This window comes from Chanodichthys erythropterus, chromosome 6 (genome assembly GCF_024489055.1).
Source record: "Chanodichthys erythropterus isolate Z2021 chromosome 6, ASM2448905v1, whole genome shotgun sequence".
NCBI lineage: Eukaryota > Metazoa > Chordata > Actinopteri > Cypriniformes > Xenocyprididae > Chanodichthys > Chanodichthys erythropterus.
Genome location: NC_090226.1, coordinates 3,623,345 through 3,648,107, shown reverse-complemented (window position 1 = coordinate 3,648,107; position 24,763 = coordinate 3,623,345). Strand labels below are relative to the sequence as shown.

Below are 24,763 nucleotides of genomic sequence, written 5' to 3'. Positions count from 1 at the left end.
ATTCCGTGATCACGGAAATTATAGGGCCCTACCCTTGCTTTTTTTTTTTTTTTTTTTTTTTTTCTCTGTAGGGCCCTATGAAATCCATCCAAATCCTTTTTTTCCGTTTTAAGTTTTCTGGATTCCATTTTTTTCCCGTTTTTTTTGTGACGAGAGATGACTGACAAGACCATAGTGGAGGATTTGTTGCACAACAGAGCTTAAGCGACTGATAAATGTCTTGTAGAATTCGCACTCAGCATGAAAATGTTTTCCTTGCATCAATACACCACATTAAACATACTTCAGTTTAGAAATTAGGGCTGGTTTCTAGTTTTTAACAGTAGATGGCACTCTAGGCTAGTTTAACTGCACGCTCAAATGCTCACAAAGAAGAGCGCTCGTACGTTCCGCACCTCAGAATGCTTTTATGATGTGAGAATAATGGAAACAGCCCACTGCAAACACCCTTTTAATTAGCTTCAACATTTTCGAACTTTATGAAGAATTATTTTATAGAACGTTCAAGTGGTGTCTGTAAGGAATTGGAAGCAAGCAGAGTACAGGTGTTTCTAAAGCATGCAGTGCCATCTGCTGTTAAAAACTAGGCTCAGAATTGATTTAAGTGAATCGTGATGCATTCGGAAAATCTCAGAATTGATTCAATCATTTCTTGATTTGCGATTCAATGATTTATTGTCCCAGCCCCAATAGATATAAATTTATTAGGGAATAAAGAGGCAGATATTCATACTTGGCAAACCAAGTATATATCAAGAAATATCTTTATCTGCTGTGATCAACTCAGAATTCAGACTTTGGGGCCAGATTCACAAAACACACTTCAGAATAAAATATATTTCTTAAATGCCATTTTCTTATTTTCTACCTTAAGTAGAAATAAATTTTTAATAAAAATTACAAAATTTTGTATTCCCAAAAACTTTTAAAATGTTCTTAACATCATAGTAAATACCCTCTCAGGATTACTTTAGGATAACTTTTTAAAATAATTCTTAAACTAACGCCTTAATATACACAACACATTACAAAAAATTCAACTGCAAGTGCTGTATTTACAACGAAAACAGTGTGTAATGACTATTACGGAAATCTGTAGAGAGCACAATAAGACAGCCTTTGAGGCATTTTTCGTTGAGTTATTTAGCAAGTCTTCGGCAAGAACCGCCATATAATCCAATAACCGGTCAATTTTTAATATAAGATCTTAAGAGAATTTCTCAAGAATTGATTTCTACTGACCTTCTTTCATGAATCCGACCCCTAAACATGAGCATGAAAAACTTTAGATATCTCAGATTAGCATTCAACAGTACCAGCTTGTTAAATAAGAAAAGGTTTTCAAATGCTGTAAACATTTGCAAAAAGCGTAAGGTGCGATTCAACTCTTTTCTTCCTACTAGGGTCATGCTTATTGAATGGTGGGACATATTTCCCTAGAGTCTCAGCGGTGGGCTTTGAGCTATTGAACAGATCACCTCAATCTGATGTTGAAAACAGGCTCGGGCTCCTCATGGACCAAATGGATGGCAAAGCACAGTGCGGAACGATGAAGGGGGCAGCTGGGGCACAGATGAAACACACAGACATGAGCCAGAGCCTGTAGCTCGCCGCAGGCGGTCTGGCATGATTTCCCGTGGCCGGAACACTTCACCGAACCCAAAGAGGCAATACACATCACTTCATTCCAGTACCCATCTGCATGGCAGAGTCCTGGTAAAGATATATAGCAAACATATGGCTGCACGGAGATGTGCTGATGTACTAATGAACGTCCATCACCAGGCCATCTAATTGAGTCATTTGGAGCTAATCATGGGCAGGAATTAGAGGAGATTACATCCTAGTCTAGCGCTGGCCTCAGAACAATGGTCAGTAATCTCTGCTAATTCCCAAACCCAATCAGGGGTGAGGAGCTCTACAGATCCGGGTTCAGGAGGGGGTCTGCGTCTGTCATAAACAACAGCCAGAGCTCGATGTGCAGGAAGAATATACAAAGAAAACTGGGTATAGACAGTAATGACAGGGCTTAAAAAAGGACTGATATAAATGACAAAAAAGTTAAAACATAACCATTCACAATTAAAAGTATATAATTTACAGTTATTACAGTTATTATAGCAAATGAAACACCTAAAAATTTAAATGCAAATAAAATAACAATGAAGAGAATAAATATTTAATTAAAATACACTTTTTAAGAATAGGTTTAATGTTAAAGGGGACATATCATGAAAAGCTGACTTTTTCCGTGTTTAAGTACTATAATCGGGTCCCAGTTGCATCTACCAACAAAGGACAACCCAGTAACTTTGTTTTGGTAAGCCTTTCTTTGCAAGCATATGAAAAAATGAGTTGCTCAAATTTCGCTTCCCTTGTGACGTAGGAAGGGATCTTAGGGTGCGTTCACACTTGTAGTTTCGTTCGATTGGTTCATTTGGTCCGGACCAAAAAAGAAATAAACAAACATTTAGTCCTGATCTGATCAGCGTTTTTTTTATCACCGAACCAGAAGATACTGAACCTTAAGGCATAATTGGAATGTTTGGATTTTATGACGTATTGCCTATTTTGAGACAGAACTTGCCGAACATCCAAAACAATGCTGTTTGCTGAAGTAAATGCACTCATTGTGTGTGTGTAGCGGTGCGTAGCCTGCATGTGATGGTATTTTGGCCAGCTGGAAACTTGTGAAGAGCCTATAAAATGTGCAAAGTAGTCAAAACAGCGGCGAGAATCCCTCAGTCACACACACAAACAATCTGCAAACAACATGACCCATCTTTTCAGTGGTCTCGGTCCGCTTGTTTGGTGCGCACCAGGGTTCGGATGGCAGCGTTTACATATGTTCAAAGTGTGAACGCACCCTTATTATAATATTACCAACCCTTAATGCAAGTTTCCACCCACGGTGCCGCCATTTTGTTTTCGCAAGTGAAAACGGTGTACCAGTTCTAAAGCCATGGCAAAAGTTTGAGTAAAGCATGCTAACTGTTCTGTTGTTGGCTGCACAGATGAGTACAGAACACTATTTAGAGTCTCGTTTAGGTTGGATAGCCTGAGAGTTGACCCTGGCAAGCTCGAGTGCTAAAAAAAGGAGCGTTTGTGTCTGAACGATATTTTAGAAAAAATTAGACCATTCACAGCATTTGATAGCAATCATAAACGTTAGCCTGGTCTGTCTGGCTTTGTTTGGCAAACAGGTACGCTATGAATAGTGGGCATCCATACGTGTTTTGAACAAAAGATTAACATGACGGCACATGCTAGTCGATGAGTTGAATAAACTCCACAACAACTACAACAATGTATCCACTAACCATTCAGAAACATCCAGTTTCATTCTAAAAGTTGTAACTTCTTTCTGACTCTCTCCATCAGCGTCGACTCCGGTTTGAAGTCAAGTCACCTTTATTTATATAGCGATTTTTACAATGTAGATTGTGTCAAAGCAGCTTTACATTGATAACTGGTACATTATTTTGGCTGCACAGCAGCTCTTAAAGAATAGTGTCAAAGCAACTAATCAAAGAAACTAAACAAGCCAGAGGCGACAGCGGCAAGGAACCCAAACTCCAACAGGTGACATCAGGTGGCAAACAAGTGGCAAATAGGTGTTAAAATGGAAAGAAAAAAAAAAAAACTTTGGGAGAACCAGGATTAGTTGGGGGGCCAGTTCTCCTCTGGCGAACAATGTAAGGCTGAACACAGTTACTGACAATCCTCATTTTGGCTGCGTGAGATTCTCCACCTTTGTTGTTGTTGAGCAACTTAAGGCCGAGCTGTTAAAGCTCCGCCCTCTTCTGGAAAGGGGGCCAGGAGCAGCAGCTCATTTGCATTTAAAGGGACACACACAAAAACGGTGTGTTTTTGCTTACACCCAAATAGGGGCAAATTTGACAAGCTATAATAAATGATCTGTGGGGTATTTTGACCTGAACTTCACAGATACATTCTGGGGACACCAGAGACTTATATTACATCTTGTGAAAAGGGACATTGTAGGTCCCTTTTAAAATGTGTTTCTAAAAGAAAAAAAATTTTTTTTACAAGGCAAGTAAAAACTTGAACTACTGGGCCATTTAAAAAATAAAAATAAAAAATAAATAAATTGGAAAGGTCAAACTGAACAAGCATCAGGCTGTATTCTAGTTAAAGGGCACTTGTTCAATGTGCAGCTAAAAAGCTTATTCACTATTGTGCAAAAAAAAAATTCTTATTTTAGCAGACCATGTGCTGTTAATGTGCCATGAAAAATCTCTTCATTAAGAGATAACATTAATTCAGACAAACCTACAAAAAGATTAATATGTGAAAAGTGTGACCAATGTACAGGTCAAATCTCAGCTGAATGAGTGGCAGGTTGAATCGTAAGCACCTGCCCTCATGAACCAATCCCATATCTGAGGATCAGCATAAGAACATACTAAAGACTTCAAAAGGTTTAAAGGTTTAGCGGAACACTTTCACTTCCACTTCTCTCAGATGACACACAAATCCGCTGTTCTTTCAGGAAACGCTGGAAGGGAATCTCCAAATAATCCAATTCCACTGAAAACAAAGGAATTTCCCTGAGCTGCTAAACCATGTGACTGTTACAGTGAACATGAAGCTCAAATAAAAGCATGCACTTAAGTTTAAACATTTGATTATTTATTTATATTCTTATTATATGAAGTCATTTAAGATGGGTGCAATGCAGAAACAAGTTAAAGGTGCCATCGAATGAAAAATTGAATTTATCTTGGCATGGTTAAATAACAAGAGTTCAGTACATGGAAATGACATACAGCGAGTCTCAAACTCCATTGTTTCCTCCTCCTAATATAAATCTCATTTGTTTAAAAGACCTCCGAAGAACAGGCGAATCTCTGACTGTTACGTAACGTGTGATAATAACTGACATGATCCATGATATCATGATATTTTAGTGATATTTGTAAATTGTCTTTCTAAATGTTTCGTTAGCATGTTGCTAATGTACTGTTAAATGTGGTTAAAGTTACCATTGTTTATTACTGTATTCAAGGAGACAAGAGCCGTCGCTATTTTAATTTTTAAGCACTTGCAGTCTTATAATTCATAAACACAACTTCATTTTTTATAAATCTCTATAACAGTGTAGCATTAGCCGTTAGCCACGGAGCACTATCAAACTCATTCAGAATCAAATGTAAACAATACTCACATAATCCTACGCATGCATGACGAACACTTTGTAAAGATCCATTTGAGGGTTATATTTGCTGTGTAAACTTTGTTTAGGCACTGTTTAAAGCAAGAGCGAGCTCCGTGGGCAGAGAGCACAAGAATTAAAATAGATCAATATCCAATAACTGTATGAATAAATTAAAGAGTAAAAGTCAAATATTAGCTAAAGGGAGTTATTCATCCTCATGTCACATTGCTAATATTGGTTTGGAATGATATGAGGGTGAGGAAATGTCAGAATTTTCTTTTGTTGTTGTTGTTGTTGTTTGTTTTACTTCAATAGAGGCCCATTGTGTTTATGTCCAATAATACATGCAAAGATGTAACTAACCCTAGCTTGTTCTCTGGTCAAGGTTGCATCAGGTCACAATCTCTCCTACTGCCTCCATGCAAAGCAGCCAGCATGAGAGAATGTTATGCTGTATGCTTTGTCACTGTGCATTAGCCTTCCGTCAAACATGTAAAGCCTGTAATGTGTTTAATGCAACATGGACCGTTCTGCTGTTCCTTTTGGCGAGGATTCAGTGTGAACGTGACAGCTCCTCATCGACCACCCGCTGCCTTTTCATTTGTTAGCAAACCTGAGGGAAAATAAATCACTTGGTAACAATCTCAGAAGCCCCTAAAAATCCCTTACCAACTAAAAGAGCTGGTATTTCTCAAAAGGAAGTTGTGAGATGAGGTTGAAGGAGAAAATGGTGATGATATAGTTCAAAGAGAAAAAGAGCAAAAGGTATAGAAGTTGATCACAGGTAATCTTAAAAATTCGGGACAGAAAAAAGATCAAAACTTCAAGATGGGTGACAGATTTGATCAATTTGATTTCAGCCATTTGGCGAATAATGTTAAACAACTCGATATTTAAAAGTGTCATTTAAATATAACTTCAACAGCCATTACGGTCAATCTGATATAAAATGTTTAATGCAAGAAGTAAACATTTTGTTTAAAATAGTCATGATTTTCACCAAATGAACAAGAAAAATCTGCTTATATGCACCAATATAACAAACCTTAATAATGACCAACATAGCCTATAAGCCATATTTTAACAACAAAATGATTGTGAATGTGCAATATATCATCTAGCCCTTCCAGCACACAACTTATGTATAACAACAAAGTGAATTTAAGCTGCTTTTTTAGACGGTCATGTAGGAATCGGTCAGAATCTCTCAAATTCCTGAATTTAGTGCCTGTTTAGTGCCTAGTTTTGATCACAAACTAACTGCCTCAAGCTGATTTTCATAAGATGATTCACTATTATTTCTTTTAGACTCATTCGCCTGCTAACACCACGCACACACCTACAAACACACACTGTATCAAGTTAAAGGGCCTCAGGGTTGTAGGAGACAAAGAACAAACAGACCTGCCATAGGCATCTCAAATTAACACACCCACAACAGACTCTCTAGGGTTCACTTATTAAGGCTTCAGCAACAAGTAAAAGCCATTTTTGTAAGGCAGTCAGCTCCCTTACAACATTTTCAACCCACACATCTTCAAAGCATAGATTGCAATTAAAGACTAGATCCTCCATTGCAGAAAAGAGAACATGAAGTATTCAAAAAGCTATTGTTTAGGGGCCCGTATGACAAAGGACTATTCAGATTAAAATATTTACCCAAATAAATTACCACCAAAAATATTTTTTTACCAAATTACAGTTTTTTCCAATTGCTAACACACAATTTTTCAAACTAGTCTGGTTTTATCAAAACACTTAACACAATTCACAAAACCACACACCCAAACTGCAAAATACCTCATATATCCTGCAAAATGAAGCACTGCAACCAAAACTACACAGAGCATTATCAAAATCAAACTTTTGCATGAAATGGCACACACTTCATTCATATTACCAGATTTTTGCCTAACCACCTACACACTGTTGGGCATAATGAAAAGCACCCCCATCTTTAGTATGCTTTGCCATAATACTAAAATATGTATCAGATTCTTCACATGCACAGAAATATTTGCAGATACACACACATGCTGTTGCAACATTTTTATTTTTTTTCCTTCACTACAGTAAACAAGTCAGTACAACATAAGCACAGCAGATATATTTACATGGGACTGAACAAAAATATTCTTACAAAAAAAGTCAACTGAAAAAGAAAATTTCTGAAAAAAAAATATATTACAGTAAAAAAAACAAACAAAAAAAAAAGGCAAGAAAAATAATTAGGCAGCATCTTGCCGCACAGCCGGGTCTGGCCACAACGCCTTGTCAACATCACAGGCAATATCTTCCCTTGCCAGACATCGAGGGAAGAAGCGCCTTGAGTGCCTTATCCATCCCTGAATTGCACCCACATCAATCTCATCACATGCCTCTTCCATGGCCTGCACAAGAGGCATGCGCACAAAGGGCTGCCGGTCTTATACCTTCCACCGCCATGCCGAAAAGAATTCTTCTATGGGGTTCAGAAATGGTGAGTATGGTGGGAGGTATTGCACGAGAAATGTTGGGTGGTCAGCAAACCAGTTTTGGACTGGGGCTGCACGATGAAAGCTCACGTTGTCCCATACTACAACGTACCGGTTTCTTTGATGGTCTGCATCATTCATACGCTCTGGTGGTATGAGAATGTTGTGAAGTCTGTCCAGAAATGTGAGAATATGGGCTGTGTTGTATGGTCCAAGTTTGGCATGACGGTGGAGGACACCATGCATATTGGAGATGGCAGCGCACATTGTGATGTTCCCACCACGTTGGCCAGGAACATCAATAATGGCTCTGTGGCCAATGAGGTTTCTCCCTCTTCTTCTGGTCTTTGCTAGGTTGAACCCAGCCTCATCTATAAAGATGAACTCATGTGGGATTGCATGAGCATCCATTTCCAGTACTCCCTGAAAACAAAGAACAAAAATCACTCAATATGGTGTTATCCAGTACACTGGGAAACAATGTTGTGTGTAGTGTACTGCAGTCAATATAGTACTTACATCCACATATGCTCGTCTGAACTCTTTGTTTCTTTGAGAGTTTCTCTCAAACGGCACCTTATAAAGTTGTTTCATTCTGATTTGGTTTCGCTTGAGAATGCGAGCCAATGTGGACAGACTAACTCGTTGAATGTTGTTGAATAAGGTGTTGTCTTGGATGATGTGGCTTTGAATTTCTCGTAATCTGATTTCATTATTTTCCAAAACCAAGTTTACAATGGCAGCTTCCTGTACCCCGGTGAACATTTGGCCCCTTCCTCCACCATGGTGTCGTCCCTCAGTCCTTTAGAAAAAATAAAATAAAAATATATATAGGGCTTGGACAATGCAGCCTAGATATTTTCCCCCACAGTAGAGTACATTGTACAGGAAACTTGTACAGTTCATGAATGGCTGATGTCATACACTAAGTAAACAGGTGTCACCCAACTGATACACTATGACATGGGGTATACTACATGTGTACTACATGAAATTTTGGTTACATACCTGTTCTCCAGTCTAAAGGTCCGGATGACAGAGGCGACAGTAAAACGGCTCAAGTTTGGCTGCACTCTCTGTCCAGCCTCACGCATTGTCAACCCATGGTTGATGACATGATCTACTAAGGTTGCTCTGATTTTATTTGAAAGTGTTTGTCTTCTTTGGCCATGAACTCCTCTACCTGCTCTACCCCTACCTCTCACTCTTCCTCCCCCTCTTCCTCTTCCTCTTCTTCTTCCTCTTCCTCTCTCTGCAATGTCTTCCATTGTTGTTGTAAAAAAAAAAGGTTCTCACCTGTGGTCTTTTCATAGTGCTTACATCCTGATTGAAGTGTTAACAATTAACCACTGAGGTGTTTGGCCAGGTAGCACATGTAATTGGCCAATTAGCTCATGTAGTGTCATTTTGAATGGCAGTGTTTTGAAATGGCAAACATGTGACTTTATGTCAGATTGTTGTGTCTTATGCAGAGAACTGTATTTAGTGAATTTAAAAAGTGCTATTTTGAAATGCAAAATGTGTGTAAAACAGAAAAGGTGTTTAGACTTTTGGAGACTTGAGAAGAAGTTTTGCTCTCTGTGTGTCAGTTTAAATAATTGTGCTGTGCATGTCATTTTAGTGTGTTAGCAATTGGAAAAAACTGTATTATTATTATAATTTTTTTTAAGTAGCAGCTTACTGGTCAAAATAGCATCAAATTTGTCAAAATATTTAAACATACGAAAAAATCATCTTCATGTGTAAAACTGCAGAGTTGTGCATGGAAATAATGTGTGGTTGTCTAAAATTTTTCAATTCATGTTGAGACCAGCTACAAAAGTGAAATAGGTTATTTCTGCATGATGTCTGCATGAGGATAACAGGAAGAGACTTGGGCTGGGACGATACATCGATTCTCAATCAATACAATGAATCTGGATCGATCCTGATATTTTAGCTCTCTTATCGATTCTGAGCTTAGTTTTAACAGACGATGTTGCTCCATACTCTCAAATGCTCATGAAGAAGACTGCTAGACAGCACTTGTGCATTCGGCTGAGTCATGTAGTGGTTACATATTAGGGGTGTGAGACTAAAGTGTGACGAGATTTCTCGTCGAGGCGAAAAGTAGTCTCGTGATGTTGCCATGACAGAGTGTCAGGATGATTAGGAAAGAATATGACACCGCTACGTTTACATTACGCCTCCACTGTCCTTTTGCTTTGTGTTTAAATAAAAAACATTTAATTCGGTTGGAAAACGGTCGCCGCCGCTCCATATTTAAAGAGATACGCGCGATCGCTGAAAGTGAAAGTAAACGCGCGATTTCAATACCCCGCATTTTGAAAGCGGCTCCCTGATGAATGCAGATATCTCTCAATATGAAAGCTATTTTAGGCTGGGCAGTGTAGTTGTAACCATCTCTTAGCTCTGTATCAAAGAAACATTTGGTCTTATTTGCACTTTGAATATTGAGTTCATGGTTTCAACTTGTAAAGTGTAACCATAAAAATAAATAACAGTTTTCTCTTAATCTTATTAAGCACAAACAGTAAGGTTTCATTTGTTAACATTAGTTAATGCACTGTGAACTATCATTAACTAACAATGAATGACTATTTTTATTAACTAACATAAAGATTAATAAATACTGTAGCACATATATTGCTCATTGTTGATGTTGGTTAATACATAAATGTTAATAAATGAGACCTTATTGAGACCTTATTGTGAGACCTTATTGTAACATCTTAGTGTTACCATTTTTATTTTTTATTTCTATGATCAGTTTGTGGAAAGGAGTTCAGTTAGGAGGTCAAAAGTTGTAGAAGCTCATAAATCATGTACAGTAAGGTCTGAAGAGACTGAAATCATACAGAAGAGAAGTCAGTCAGTTGAGTTAGTAGCAAAACCTTTTACAGTGCTTGAGTATTGTTGTCTTTTACTGCATATGATAATTCATACTAAGAAAGTAGAACTGAAATGACATTCATTACAAGATGATTAGTTAAAACATTTCAAATACACCTGCAGAATATCTTTTCTAGTCATGTATTTCGCCATTGAGGATTTCTTAAAAATAGTGTGTAAAAATCTTGTCTCGTCTCGTCTCGTGAGATACCCGTCTCGTCACACCCCTATTACATATACTTGCACCTCGGCTCAGAATGGTTTTATGATGCGAGATTTGTAATTCGCTTCAACCTTTTCAGACTTTATGAGTTATTATTTTAGGTTTAAGTGGTGTGTGTGTAAAGGAAATGGAAACAAATGCACATATAGTAGTGCCATCTACTGTTTAAAAACTAAGCTCAGAATTGATTCGAGAGAGAAACGCGATACGTCGAAAAATACCAGAATCGCTCCAGATTCTTCGTATCGCAAATCGAGAATCGATCTATTGTCCCAGCCCAAGAAGAGACATAGTTATGTGACATAACAACAGTGTTTCCTACAGAATTATGTTTTTAGAATAGCGGTCCAGGAAACACGGCATAACAATCCGCAAAGTAATGATTTGAATAGAGCAAAGTGCATCTACAGAAATTCATCCACTATAGCCTAGTGTTGTCAAAAGTACCGACTTTGGTACCAAAGTTGTTACTTTTGACAACACTAAAAATGGACAATTTTGAAGACTTTAAAGCTAAAATAATAACTTTGCAATGAAGTATTAATGCGATTTAGAATATATGCCAGGTACCTTGTTTTGCCTGATCACTGAATGCACCAAATCATAATATATGCTTCTGTTCAAATGGGATCAGTAAGTTTTTTTGGTAAGACTTCAGAAAGGGGAACATGTATTCACTATTAACTACAAATTTTGCCTCAATCGACTTCTAATTTACTGCTTATTAATAGTTAGCAAGGTAGCTTTTGTAGCGTTTAAATTTAGGTATTGGGTAGGATTAAGAGGTGTAGAATAAGGTCATGCAGAATCAGGCTTTAATGTGCTGTAGAAGTACTAATAAACAACCAATATACTAGTAAAATGCAAGCTAATAAGCACCTAGTTAAAAGTGAGAATTGAACCCTAAAATAAAGCCATACCGTTTTTTTTCCCTTTAAAAAAATAAATAAAAATCAGCAAGGACACATTAAATTTATCTAAAGTGACAGTCGAGACATTTATAATGTTACAAAAGATGTCTACTCCAGAAAATGCTGTTTTTGAACTTTCTATTCATCAAAGAATCAACAAATATCATGGTTTCCTCAAAAAAAAAAAAAAAAAAAGCAATTGATAATGAAAAATGTTTCTTGAGCAGCAAATCATCATATTAGAATGTTTTTTGAAGAATATTGTGACACTGAAGACTGGAGTATTGCATTACAGGAATAGAACATTTTAAATTGTAATAATATTTCACAATATTACTCTTTTTACTGTATTTTACTGACCCCAAATTTCATAATCAGTAGTGTATTTCTTACAGGACACAGCAAAAAAAAAAAAATGAGAGAGCACAAATGCTGGCAATAGTTGACGGCCCGCATCAAGTACATTAAGAAAAGCCTTGTCCCTGAGGGATAAGAGTGCATTAGATTGCAGTGAAAACCTGCTTTCCATGAAGCAAACACTAGAGCCCTAAACAAATCCACTCCTATCCTCTATAACATCTACATTAAAACACACAGAGCATGTTAAAGAGGGTGCACGGCTACATGCTTCTGGGTCGGTCGATGTTCAAGTGCATTAGGAATGTAACAATAGCACCTGGGAGGGAGACGAAAGGATGGAGAAGAGTGGTATGAGCAAACGTCCATCAACAGATGCCGTCCCTGCATCTGATAGGTCAAAGCGTGCAAAGTTAAGTAGATTACACAAACAATCATATACTGCAAGAGGCAAAATCCAAATCTCACAGCGTTGTGTGGCCCAGCAGAGAGAGCCGACATATGTTTATGGCTCGACACGAGCTTGCCGGGCAGCTGAAAACCGCTACAATTAGCCCTGCCTACATCAGAGTCCTTGATTATGTACTTTGTGAAAAGCTGGCACAAAAACATCATGAAAGCTGCATTAATAAGTCTTTTGAGACTGCATGGACTACAAATGAGACAACAAGGATGGGAATCATAAACAATTTAACACAGCGGTTCCAGTTATTTAATGATTCCATTAACAATTCTTTTAGTAATACTTTTTGTTTAGTATACACTAAAAGGGATAGTTCACCCAAAAATGAAAATTATCCCATGATTTAATCACCTTCAAGCCATCCTAGGTGTATATGACTATCTTCTCTCTATATTATTAAAAAAAAAATATCCTGGCTCTTCCAAGCTTTATTATGGTAGTGAATGGCGCTCACAATTTTGAAGCCCAAAAAAGTGCATCCATCCACGATAAAAGTAATCCACATGGCTTCAGAGGGATTGATAAAGGCCTTCTGAAGCGAAGCAATGGGTTTTTTAAGAAAAATATCCATATTTACAACTTTATAAACTATAATAACCAGCTTCCGACAAACATCAGTAAACAAGTCGACTTGCGGCGAAAGTGTGACCTCTGATCATTTTTGGGTGAACTATCACTTTAACACTGATTTAAAGATTTGTTCATTAATCAGCCTAAATGGGTCACACTTTATGACACTGCCTATAACAAGGAAGCACATTGCATTAGTTCGAAATTTTGTCTAATAATCATCTTTTTCAGTTATAAATATATATATAAATATATATTTCAATTCTTTAGTGTTCACATGCAAAACTTTTGCATTTGCTTGCAAAAAACTCAAAGGTTTTGTGAGCAAACGTGAAGTTTCTTGGGGGAATGCAAAACTTTTGAAAGAGAAATATTTTTTTCCTCCCATATCATTTTTTTTTTTCCATCACCATGTCCCTTTAGAGACTCCATACTCAAGAGCCGTTAATCAAAGCAAATTCATTTGTGCTAGTTTTTATTGTTTAAATGGAATTAATTTTTTAGTTGCCAACCCTAAAGAACCACCTTTACAATAAGTTTTCATTTGTTAACATTAGTTACCTACCGTGAATGTACTGCAAATGTTCTAAAGAACAGGGCAGTCCTGCAGAAATTAAAGGGAGGGTCTAATGCTAGTTCATGCATTCAGACTTATTTACACTGTTCAAGAGTTGGATTCTCATGCTAAACATGGCCAAAGTTTCAAAAAAAATAAATAAAGTTTGGAAAAAAAGGATAAAGTTGTGTCTGATAGTTGCAATCAATTTTTTTATTGGTTAAAATGAATGGAGAATATCTCATGTTTTTCCATGACTGCACGAGCCCTCAGGATCGGCGCTTACGAAACAAGGCTCAGTTCCACGCTGGATTTACAGATCATTTGAAACTGAAAGATGGAGCGGTCACAGCGATAATGATCCCAGTCATGAGTCGGAACCGCAGGTGGTGAGTAAAACTGCTTCAAATGTCTGTTTTGTTGGCAATAGACACCTAAGTGCATATAATGTAAACAACACGAACATAGTGAATTCATTATTCACTATACGCTATATTCATTATAGTAATTCAAAAGTTATCCATGGATAATGCGATGGTGTATTGTGTGTGTTTAAATACATTTGTTTAGCTGACCATTGATAGCTTGCAGACGATCACTACACAAAATCTGCGAGTGCTCATCACTCTTCTGCTCCGCTCACACGGCACGCCTCCAGGAGCTCAGCTGTTTTTGGAAAGACTCTGTACAGCTTATCCATCTTTTATAAATATGATAAAACTAAAGACTCTTTGGAGATATGAAGAATGCAATATTACTTCATAGGTACTCAAAATAAACATGAGATGAAACTGTCATGGCAGATACTGTGTGTATTATGTACCCCTTAAATAGATAATCTTAGGGCCCTATAGTGTTGTCAAAAATATCGATATTTCGATAAATATCGATACTGAAATATCTGAACGGTACCAATACTAATTTCCCGAAGTATCGATACTAGCCGCGCTTTCACTTTCACTTCTCTCCAAAGGCGCGTTGACGACCACCACATGCGCACGCGCACTCGTCTCATTTGCTCTGGTTAGCAAAAGTGAAGTGAATGGAAAGATGGCGAGTGCAGCGCCCGCGCGACCAGCTTTGGTTGATAAGGAACACAGCAGAAGTGCTATCTGGAAATATTTTGCATATGAGGCAAATGAACATGGAAAGTCGAAGGACACAAGCAAGCCAATATGCAAGAGATGCTACAGAACAGTGCTAACAAAAGGCGCTAACACCACTAATATAGCAAAGCACCTGAGAGACCGACAGCCGGATCTGAATTGTTAAAAGCACTATATAAATAAAGGTGACTTGACGACTTCATGTCGATCCAGTGAGCACTGTTTTCGCGTGTGATGCACGCACGTTTGCGTTTAAATCTGTTCATCAAATAACGTTAATGTATTAACCAGCTTTTATGACCGATGAGCAATGCATTTGTTACAGTATATTTTAATCTTTGATAACAGTAGGTATTAGGTAATAAAAATATAGCGGATCATGTTAGCTCCGGTCCAATGAAAAAAATATTAACAAATACAACTTTTAACTTTGATTAACAAATGTTTTGTAAGTATTTTTCATTGCATTACAGTAATGGGTGTCAATCTCACTCACCTCTGTAGAGAAAATCTGCATAAAACTGCAGCAACAGATTCCATTTAATTATTTTGTTTACTAATTTGATACTTGATGCATAAGATTGCACTGATTTTGTTTTTGCTTGAAGTTTAAGTATCTTTTGTTGACATTGTGATTTGATTTTACTTGGAAATACAAAAGATTGCACTTTTTTTTTTACTTGCAATTTATTGGTTTTTGAATGTAATGCAATCTGAGAGGCTTTTGAACAAGTGCACTACCTCAGGACAGTTTTGTTAATGTAAAATATATGTTCTAGGTTAAAAAATAACCCCTTAATATTGTGGCAGTTTTTTTCTCCGTGGTATCGAAAATGGTATCGAATATCGATATTTTTCAAGGTATCGTATAGAAGTTAGAAATTCTAGTATCGTGACAACACTAGGGCCCTATAATTTCCGCGATCACGGAATCGCGGACGGAATTGCAGAATCCATTCATAAAAACGGAATTTACTATATAACGCGGAATGTCACGGAATTTGACAAATTTTTGATGAGTGAATTAAAAGCAGGTCAGTACACAAATTAAATCGCTATATAGACTAGTGACTGAATATTAAACCGCAAAAAGACTATTTAAACATGAATCCTGCATGCCTGTGTGACTCTGAAATGAATGATGCGGAAGCGCAGTTTCATTTACCTCACACCGCCTCACACTCAATCGCGGGGGCGCACACACGCTGATGCACGTGTGGCGCTCGCAGTGTTTTCGTCTTCTGTCGGCTCACTATATGAACGCACAAATTCATCTCCAGAGCTGCTCTGAAAGTCACTTCATCAGCATTTAACTGCTTCGGTTGAGAAAACTACCATCATAAACACAAACTCAAAGCTCTAGGCAAACCGTCAAAATAAAAGATCGATTTAACTTGACAAACATATTACTGTTGTACAGTAGAATTTAGATAATTTAATTTAATAATAAATTATTAATATATATTTTTAACAATAATCTCAGTGTTTCTTCCATGTTTTAATTAACAGTAAAGCTCTGTTGTGCAGCACATTGTTTGACAAAAAAAAGTTTAATTTCATGATTAAAAAGATAAATTAAATGGTATGCGTTCATTTGACTGCCAGAAAAATTTAAATACACAACAGAGCTTCTGAAGAAAAAAACAAAAATCATAAAAATATATATTTTTCAATTAATTAGACATGCTTTTTGATTAATAAAATTTAATTTAACCATTAAAATGGAGTCAAAATTAAATAAAACGGAAAAAACAGAATTTGGGGAAAAATAAAATGGATTTTATAGGGCCCTATATTCTCTCTGCTTTGCAGTGCATCAACCACACTTGTGAGAACATACACAAGCACACAGTTTTATCAAATCATACGCCATCAACAGAGGTTCAATTCCGTGAATAAATACGACTGTGCTCATATCAGCAGCGAACCGTACCCAAGTTCACATGAACCGTAATAAGAGGACAGTTGTACACGCATGTGACTTGCATAAACACATTTTGGTATGCTTTGAAATATTGCCTTGCGAAAGCAAACCAAAACAAGAAGATGCAATGCAACGTTGCAGCAAATTAAGTCCCTGTTTTGGAACAATGCAATCGATCTACAGGTGTGAAAAAGCCCTTAATCTAAACATTTACTACTGTATGTATTTTTGTTTGACTAGCATTACCAAATGTGCATTAACTAATAACTAACATTAACAATGCATTAACTAATAACAAATGGGACCTTAATGTAAAGTCTTACAATTACTGCTGTGGTAAAACAAAGTTAACATGTAATGAGAAGCAACATCATGCATCAACGCAAGATTTCATGACATAGGAAGAGAAACCTGCGCGGTCATTCCACCTAAATAACTGTTTCTTATCTGGCATTGAGCCGATGGAACACCTGCACAGAATTTTTATTTCCCTTCCCAGCAGCCTATTTCCCTCAGCCTCCACTCAATCTGTGCCTGAAACAGAGGTGCCTGAACTCGAAAGGTGTCATTACAACAGGAGAGATGGGGCATGAATAAGAAGAGCAAAAAAAAAAAAAAACTGTGCAAAAGATAGGCAAAGACTTTGAGAGAGAGGAAGACTGATGGAGTATGAGAAAAGAGACTGCGTGAGAGAGACTATAGACACAACTGAAGGAACAAGAGAAAAATCTGAACGAGAAGATCTATACATATCATCATGCAATGTAATAATGATGTAATTAGCCAGAGTAACCAGCCAATGGCAATATTTTGGTCTAAAAGAGATTATACATCATCATCAAAGTTCCTGTCATGCCAGTGCTGACATCTGCAGACAGTCGACTATTTATTAAATCTAATGAAAGCACTGAACAGTGGCACTTCAAATAAAAAATGACCTCTTGAGTCTGTTTCAGTACAGACAATGAGCTTTCTATATTCTCACTGAATCACAGGCTCAGTCTAAGTAGAGTGATCTAAGTCATTTGTTGATGGAGGTTCAGATCTATGTCGCCTTTGTATGATTTTTTCTTTAAACCAGAAATCTAACTAGTTCACAGAAATTAGTGTTGTATAATACCAGAGACATCTGGAAGCCGGAAACAGCAGACTATAAACAACAACAAAGAAAGTTACATGAGCTTAAAAAGCATTATATTTTCACAGAAACTCGTAAAAGCAAAAAGAGAGGGGAAATATTGTGCTTATTAAAAGAAAAATAAGTCCTTCATTTACAAATATGCAATGCCAGATAAAATACAAAAAAAAAAATTCTGATAAAAGTGTAGTGTAATTTGAATTATTTCTGTAAAATACACCAAATTTGGTCGGTTTCCAAAAGTAATGACTAACTTGTACAATCAACACTAGTATGCCAATTAAATTAGCATTGGCCACAGCTTATTAGTACATTAAATCAAAATGCATCATTTGGCACAAAAGTTATCAAGTAATGACTGCATTTTTTCCAGAAAGAAATAAGCTTCACAACTACAGCTTTCTCAGGTTAGTGCTAACGGAATAAACCTTACAAGCGCTTCATTGATTCACATGTAATGCCACATCTTATGGACTCCCATCCAACACTCCAACACACTACCTCATTTAGCCAAAGGGGCTTTTTTGAGGATAAACAGTTTCATTTGCACCCAAGAGCTGCCCAGGAATTCCCAAGCAATTTACTCTTTGTTGCGTTAGAGTAAATTGCTGAAAAACGTGTGTATAAAGTACACACTTGGCATTAGCGAGTGCGCGGTTTCTCATGGGGAGTATTTGTTCATGACGGAGGCTTTCAGTGTGTATCTCTGAGCTATTTAAAATGCTGAAAAGGAGATGCGTTTTGTGTTTGTCTCAAAAGACATGGAACGGAATAAAGTCTGTCCCCTCGAGAGAGTGTCTCTAAAGAGACCGCTGCTAATTGTCTGACAACTGCAGCATGTTGCTCCTATTAATTCCCTAACCGGAGTTTAGAAGCGTTTCACCCTTCTATGGCGCCGACAACAAAAGGTACTCTAATAGAGCTCCAATTTGACCAAATATTATGCTGTTATGTTTAAAAAAACACAAAACAGCATGTAGAATTAAAGGATTTGTTCACTTCAGAATTAAAATTTCTTGATATTTTTACTCACCCCCATGTCATCCAAGATGTTTGTCATTCTTTCTTAGGTCGAAAAGAAATTAAGGTTTTTGAGGAAAACAATCCAGCTTTCACGATCTCAGCCAAAGAATAAGGGTCTTATCTAGCAAAACGATCGGTCATTTTCTAAGTATATACTTTTTAACCACAAATGCTCGTCTTGCATTGCTCTGCGATGTGGCACGCATTATGTAATCACGTTAGAAAGGTCACGCGTGACGTAGTCGAAAGTACCGATCCAGTGTTTACAAAATGAACTTGCAAAGACTAAGTCAAATGCCCTTTACAAAAAGGTACAACAATGATGTCGGACGATTTTGAAGTTGGAGGAGAAAAAGAGTTTTTCGCCCAACCACAGTACTTCTGCCTACGTCACGAATAACCTTTCCAATGTGATTACGTAATGCGTGGTGCATCGCAGAAGTAGTGCAAGATGAGCATTTGTGTTTAAAAAGTATATACTTAGAAAATGACCGATCTTTTTGCTAGATAAGACCCTTATTCTTTGGCTGAGATCGTGAAAGCTGGATTGTTTTCCTCAAAAACCTTAATTTCTTTTCGACCTAAGAAAGAATGACAAACATCTTGGATGACATGGGGGTGAGTAAAAATATCAAGAAATTTTAATTCTGAAGTGAACAAATCCTTTAATTCTACATGCTGTTTTGCGTTTAAAAAAAAAAAAATATATATATATATATATATATATACACACACACACACACACTTTATACACTTTTTTTTTTTTTTTATAAATATAATTGTTTCTCTAGAGAAGACTCTTATTCCTCATCTGGGATCATGTAGAGCTCTTTGAAGCAGCACTGAAACTAACATTTGAACCCGTTGAGTAGCTGTTGAAGTCTTTTATATGGAGAAAAATCTTTGAATGTTTTCCTCAAAAATATCTTTTCAACTGAAGAAAAAAGACAAAGATCTTGGATGACATGGAGGTGAGTAAATTATCAGGAAATTTTAATTCTGAAGTGAACTAATACTTTAAAGGGTTAGTTCACCCAAAAATGAAAATTGTCATTAATTACTCACCCTCATGTCGTTCCAAACCCGTAAGACTTTTCATATTCAGAACACAAATTAAGACCTTTTAGATGAAATCTGAGGGCTTTCTGTCCCTGACAGCTACGCAACTGACACTGTGATGCTTCAAAAAGTTCCTAAAGAGATCGTAAAACTAATCCATATGAATTGAGCAGTTTAATCCAAATTTTCTGAAGAGACACAATCTCTTTATATGATGAACAGATTTAACCATTCACTTTTATTCACATATTTTGGAACAACATGAGGGTGAGTAAATGACAAAATTTTCATTTTTGATTGAACTAGCCCTTTAAAAGAAAGTAGGTGCAAAATTATGCAACTGCGGCACAAAAAAATACAGAATGTTTATGAGTATGACATCATCTCAGCCAAGTTCTAAAGATTGTGTATAAAACAATCTGTTCCACTCAAACACTTCACTTGTGCTTGGTTGTCTTACTTACACGGTCACTGCTGTTTCCTATCTGTTTCTCAAGTACTTTCTCACTTCCAGACAATAAAACAGTCCTAAACAGATAAGACCAAGTTGTACTAAATGCAAACGTCACCTCTGATGCATGTTATCATACCACAGGAGTAGGTGCTGAATGACCAATATGTCCAACTCTTGAGACAGTTGAGATAAACAAAAGGCAAATATGCATCTTTACAGACACATCATATGAACAGTCAATCAATAAACTTTAAGTACGTAAAGTTATTCTTGTTCACTTAAATTCAGACTAATAATTCAGGCCAAAATGACAAAAAAAAAAAAAAAAAAAAAAAAAAAAATATTATGTAGAAAAAGGTTATGCATTGAGCAGATGTCCTTAACGAGGGGCACAGCTCATGATGCTAGTGTAATACTGACTTGTACAAAGCTGGACATTTTCATTTCACATGTACACTGGCAGTACAACAAGACACTAGTATTCAAAGTATACATGAATAAACAAAAATGGAACAAATATGATGCATTATGCTTCATAGAGTGAGCATGCATATGCACACAATAGGAAACACTCACTGAAAAATATAGAAAAGGTTTATAAATGTGAGTTGACCTCTTTCAAAGATATGGTACTTTTGAGAACAGCGTTTACAATTTACAGGTAGGCAATGTTTGGTTGTAAAGACCAGGAAGTATGGTGAAAAAAAGGGAACCTCACAAAGAGGCCTGCGTCGACCAAATAAGTTATATGAAAAGCATTCAAGGAAAGCAACAGAAAGCTGTGAAAGCTCTTGAACAACCTAAAACTCAAACTGAAAAGTACATTTTCAAAAGCATTTCCAAGCTCGTAAAGTAAATAAATGGGACATGCTTCATTAATATCTCTCCAGAACAGCTGTTCAGATTAAACAAACAGATATTATTACAGGCTTCTATTCAAATGGCAATAATAAAAGTAAAATGTACCACCTAAAAAGACCAAGAATGAACTCCTGAAAACATATTTCTGCACTAATTTTCCTTTGCGTCTCCAAACAAGGATGGAGAAAGAAAAACTGCATATGCTCTGAACATATACCGTACATCAACTATTCAGATAAACTGGACAGAAAAACCAAACAATGTTTACCACTGGAATTAGAAAGTCTTAGAAAAATGTTTACAAGACTCATGGACTAAATACTTAAACCCAGTTCTACAGAAGAGCTATGACCATTTTAAATAAATGCAGTGTGGGTTTGGACACTAAAGTAATCAGAAACCCTCCCAATGACAACAGCAAGTTTTTAGATTCTAAACAATTCAAATTATGTCACATTTGACAAATACTGATAACGCCTAACTGTCAAAACAGTAAACAAATAATCCATCTGGCAATGACGCTAATATAATTAGCCTAAGAACTGACCTTCCTCAAGGCCTGGCATCTTGTTTATTTCAGAACATTTTAATTGCTATTTACAACCTTTAAAGGATTAGTTCACTTCAGAATTAAAATTCCCTGATAATTTACTCACCCCCATGTCATCCAAAATGTTCATGCCTGAAAAGAAATTAAGGTTTTTGAGGAATATACTCCAGGATTTTTCTCAATACAGTGGACTTCACTGGGGACCAACGGGTTGAAGGTCCAAAATGCAGGTTCAATGCAGCTTCAAAGAGCTCTACATGATCCCAGCTGAGGAATAAGGGTCTTATCTAGCGAAACGGTCGGGCATTTTCTAAAAGAAATACAAATTTTTATACTTTTTAAACTACAAATGCTTGTCTTACACTAGCTTTAATATGCGCCACGCATTACGCAATCATGTTGGAAAGGTCAAGCGTGACGCAGACTGAAGTATCGCGGCAGAGTGAAAAACTTGATCTTATTTTCTCCCCCAACTTCATCTGACATCGTTTTATTTTTTATTTGTAAAAGGTCTTTTGGATCAGTACTTTCGCCAAATCGGTAATGTCATGCGTGACCTTTCCAACATGATTACATAATGCTTGGCGCGTCGCAGAGCAGTGCAAGATGAGTTTTTGTGGTTAAAAAAAATATATATACATTTTTTTTTTTTTTTTTTCACTAGATAAAACCCTTATTCCTCATCTGGGATCATGTAGAGACCTTTAAAGCTGCACTGAACCTGCAATTTGGACCTTCAACCCGTTGAAGTCCACTATATGAAGAAAAATACTGGAATGTTTTCCTCAAAAACCTTAATTTCTTTTCGACTGAAGAAATAACGACAAACATCTTGGATGACATGGGGGTGAGTAAATGATCAGGAAATTTTAATTCTGAAGTGATCTAATCCTTTAAGAAAACAGTAAAACTTGCGGGATTATCAATAAGAGCTTTCATGAAAACACATATGACCCAGAGGAGAATAAAAGCTCATAAAACCCAAATAAAACAGACCTGTATTTCCTCATAGGCCTCGTCGACGGTGGTGACTTGGTGCTGTTCGTGTAAGGCGGGCTCATCGCAGAAGAAGCACACCAAGCTCTTGTCACTTAAGCAGAAGAGCTTGACCTTTTCATGGTCCTTGCATGGGTACGTGTTCCTCTGGGCGTTGAGGATGGCGTCCAGAGGGAAAGCGGCGTACCTCTCCACGATGTTGGAAAGCTTCAAGCTCGGGGATAAAAGGGGATCTGTGAAGGTCCTCCTGCACTCCGGGCAGTCTCGTGTGCCGTGATGCTCCTGTCTGCTCCAGTGCTCAGTGATGCACTTACGACAGAAGTAGTGCTCGCAGCCGAAACTGACTGGGTCTTGATAAATGCTCAGACAAATGGAACACAAGAGCTCGTCCTTCAGACAGCAAGCCATTTGAATCTTTGGAGAGGTCGGTCATGCACTGTGCAGGTAGCAGGATGCACAATCCCTGATTCTCCCAACCAGCTGGGCTTCCTAAATGTGCGTGTGAGTGTCTTGAAAATGTTCCTCTAGTGAATCAGGTGAAATATTCTAGAAAAGAAAAACAGAAACAGAGAGAATAAGTAAGACAATGATTCTGCAACAGGTACACGAAGTGTACGAACATTTTAGACATGGACTTTGCATTAAATTATCATGCATTGATGAGTGAATGCAGATAAATCTCCCACCGATTGAAAGCAGAGGAGAAAATGTTGATATTCCTTAATTAAAAGAGACTTGCCTGAAAATCTGATTATTTACTGCCCTCATTCTGCAGGACCTTATCAAGCCCATTAAAAATATAATTACATTTTCATTTAAGAATCTGAAACGATATTCCCTGGGCCTGGCTAATTAAAGACATTCATTTCTACTTTTTTTTTTTTTTTTTTTGCATAATGTCACTCAGTCACCGTCCAATTTACCAGGATTCAAAACATGCAGAAATTAAATTTTTTTTGTATTACTTTTTCTTTTATTATTTTCAGTATTTATTGAACTTTATTTTACTACATCTATTTTATTTAACTATACTTTTATTATTTTTTAATTATTTTTCTATTATTAAATTTATTTATTCATTTAATTTGATTTCTGCAGGTTTGGGATTCCATAATCTTGTCATGTCCATTTAAAGAACAAATTAAATAATTGAGAATATTGCATTTAAAATTCAAAGATTATTCAAATTGCTAATTAAAAGACGTTCATTTATAAAAGCAGGTTAATTTATACAAGCAGTCACCAAACACTTTACATCAAGACCTTTTAAAATAAATTTAAAGAATGTAATATACAAACATCTGAAATTATCAAAATAAATTTCCAGTTGCTAATTAAGCACCTCGAATCTCTATATAAGGTTATACACATTTCCACCAAAGGCTTCAACTGAAGTTAATTGGATCTTATCAAGTCCATTTAAATCAGCGGTATACATCTCAGAAAGCTCTTGTACACCATGGCAATTGCACAAAAGTTATGAGCATCACCGCTTTGCTTCAAAAAACAGCTTTTTAACCATCTCTCCTCCCTTTTTCCATAAATATCTTCTTATTGTTTATCAAAGCCGGCTGCTAAATAATTAGCCAGCTAGCAGGATGTGTAAACAGGTTTCCCATGTATTCAATCCTCTGAAAAAACTGACATTATCACTTCATTCACTTACCCTAAAGGGTCCTGACGCGTTATACACTGGAAACAGCAGACTGTCACATAATTAGAAGAGCGGGTCGTTGTTTTAATTAGACATTTTCATCACGTCAGATTCTTCTAGGCTGAAGCGACCGACCGCACGCGCAGCTCCTCACAATCCCACTGCTCTAAACTCGATCCAGAGGCGCACAGCAACGGAACGAACCAAATCCACACAGGGGGGAGACACACAAATAGAGGACAAGCTAATACTGCTCTCTAGGGACTTTTATTCGTGGTATAAGAAAATAAGGTAAAGTACACACTTTTAATTTGTGTTTATAATCTGGGCTGGATTCGTGAAGAATATAAGACATTTTTACACAGATGACGGG

At 36.8% G+C, this 24,763-nt stretch overlaps 1 protein-coding gene across 5 annotated transcripts in view; it reads right to left on the bottom strand.

The window, feature by feature from the left end:
• LOC137021397 (E3 ubiquitin-protein ligase TRIM62-like) overlaps positions 1-24,538 on the bottom strand; it is a 55,690-nt gene extending 31,152 nt beyond the window's left edge. For all 5 annotated transcript variants that reach the window (XR_010895312.1, XR_010895314.1, XR_010895313.1 and 2 more), the window contains exons 1-2: positions 24,403-24,538; positions 22,737-23,282 (exon numbers count right to left, since the gene is read on the bottom strand). Coding sequence is in view for 2 of the 5 variants with exons in the window: in XM_067387760.1 (XP_067243861.1) it covers positions 22,737-23,144 (408 nt within the window). In the remaining 3 variants the exon portion in view is untranslated. The remainder of the gene's footprint in view (positions 1-22,736; positions 23,283-24,402) is intronic.
• Positions 24,539-24,763: the final 225 nt, after the last annotated feature.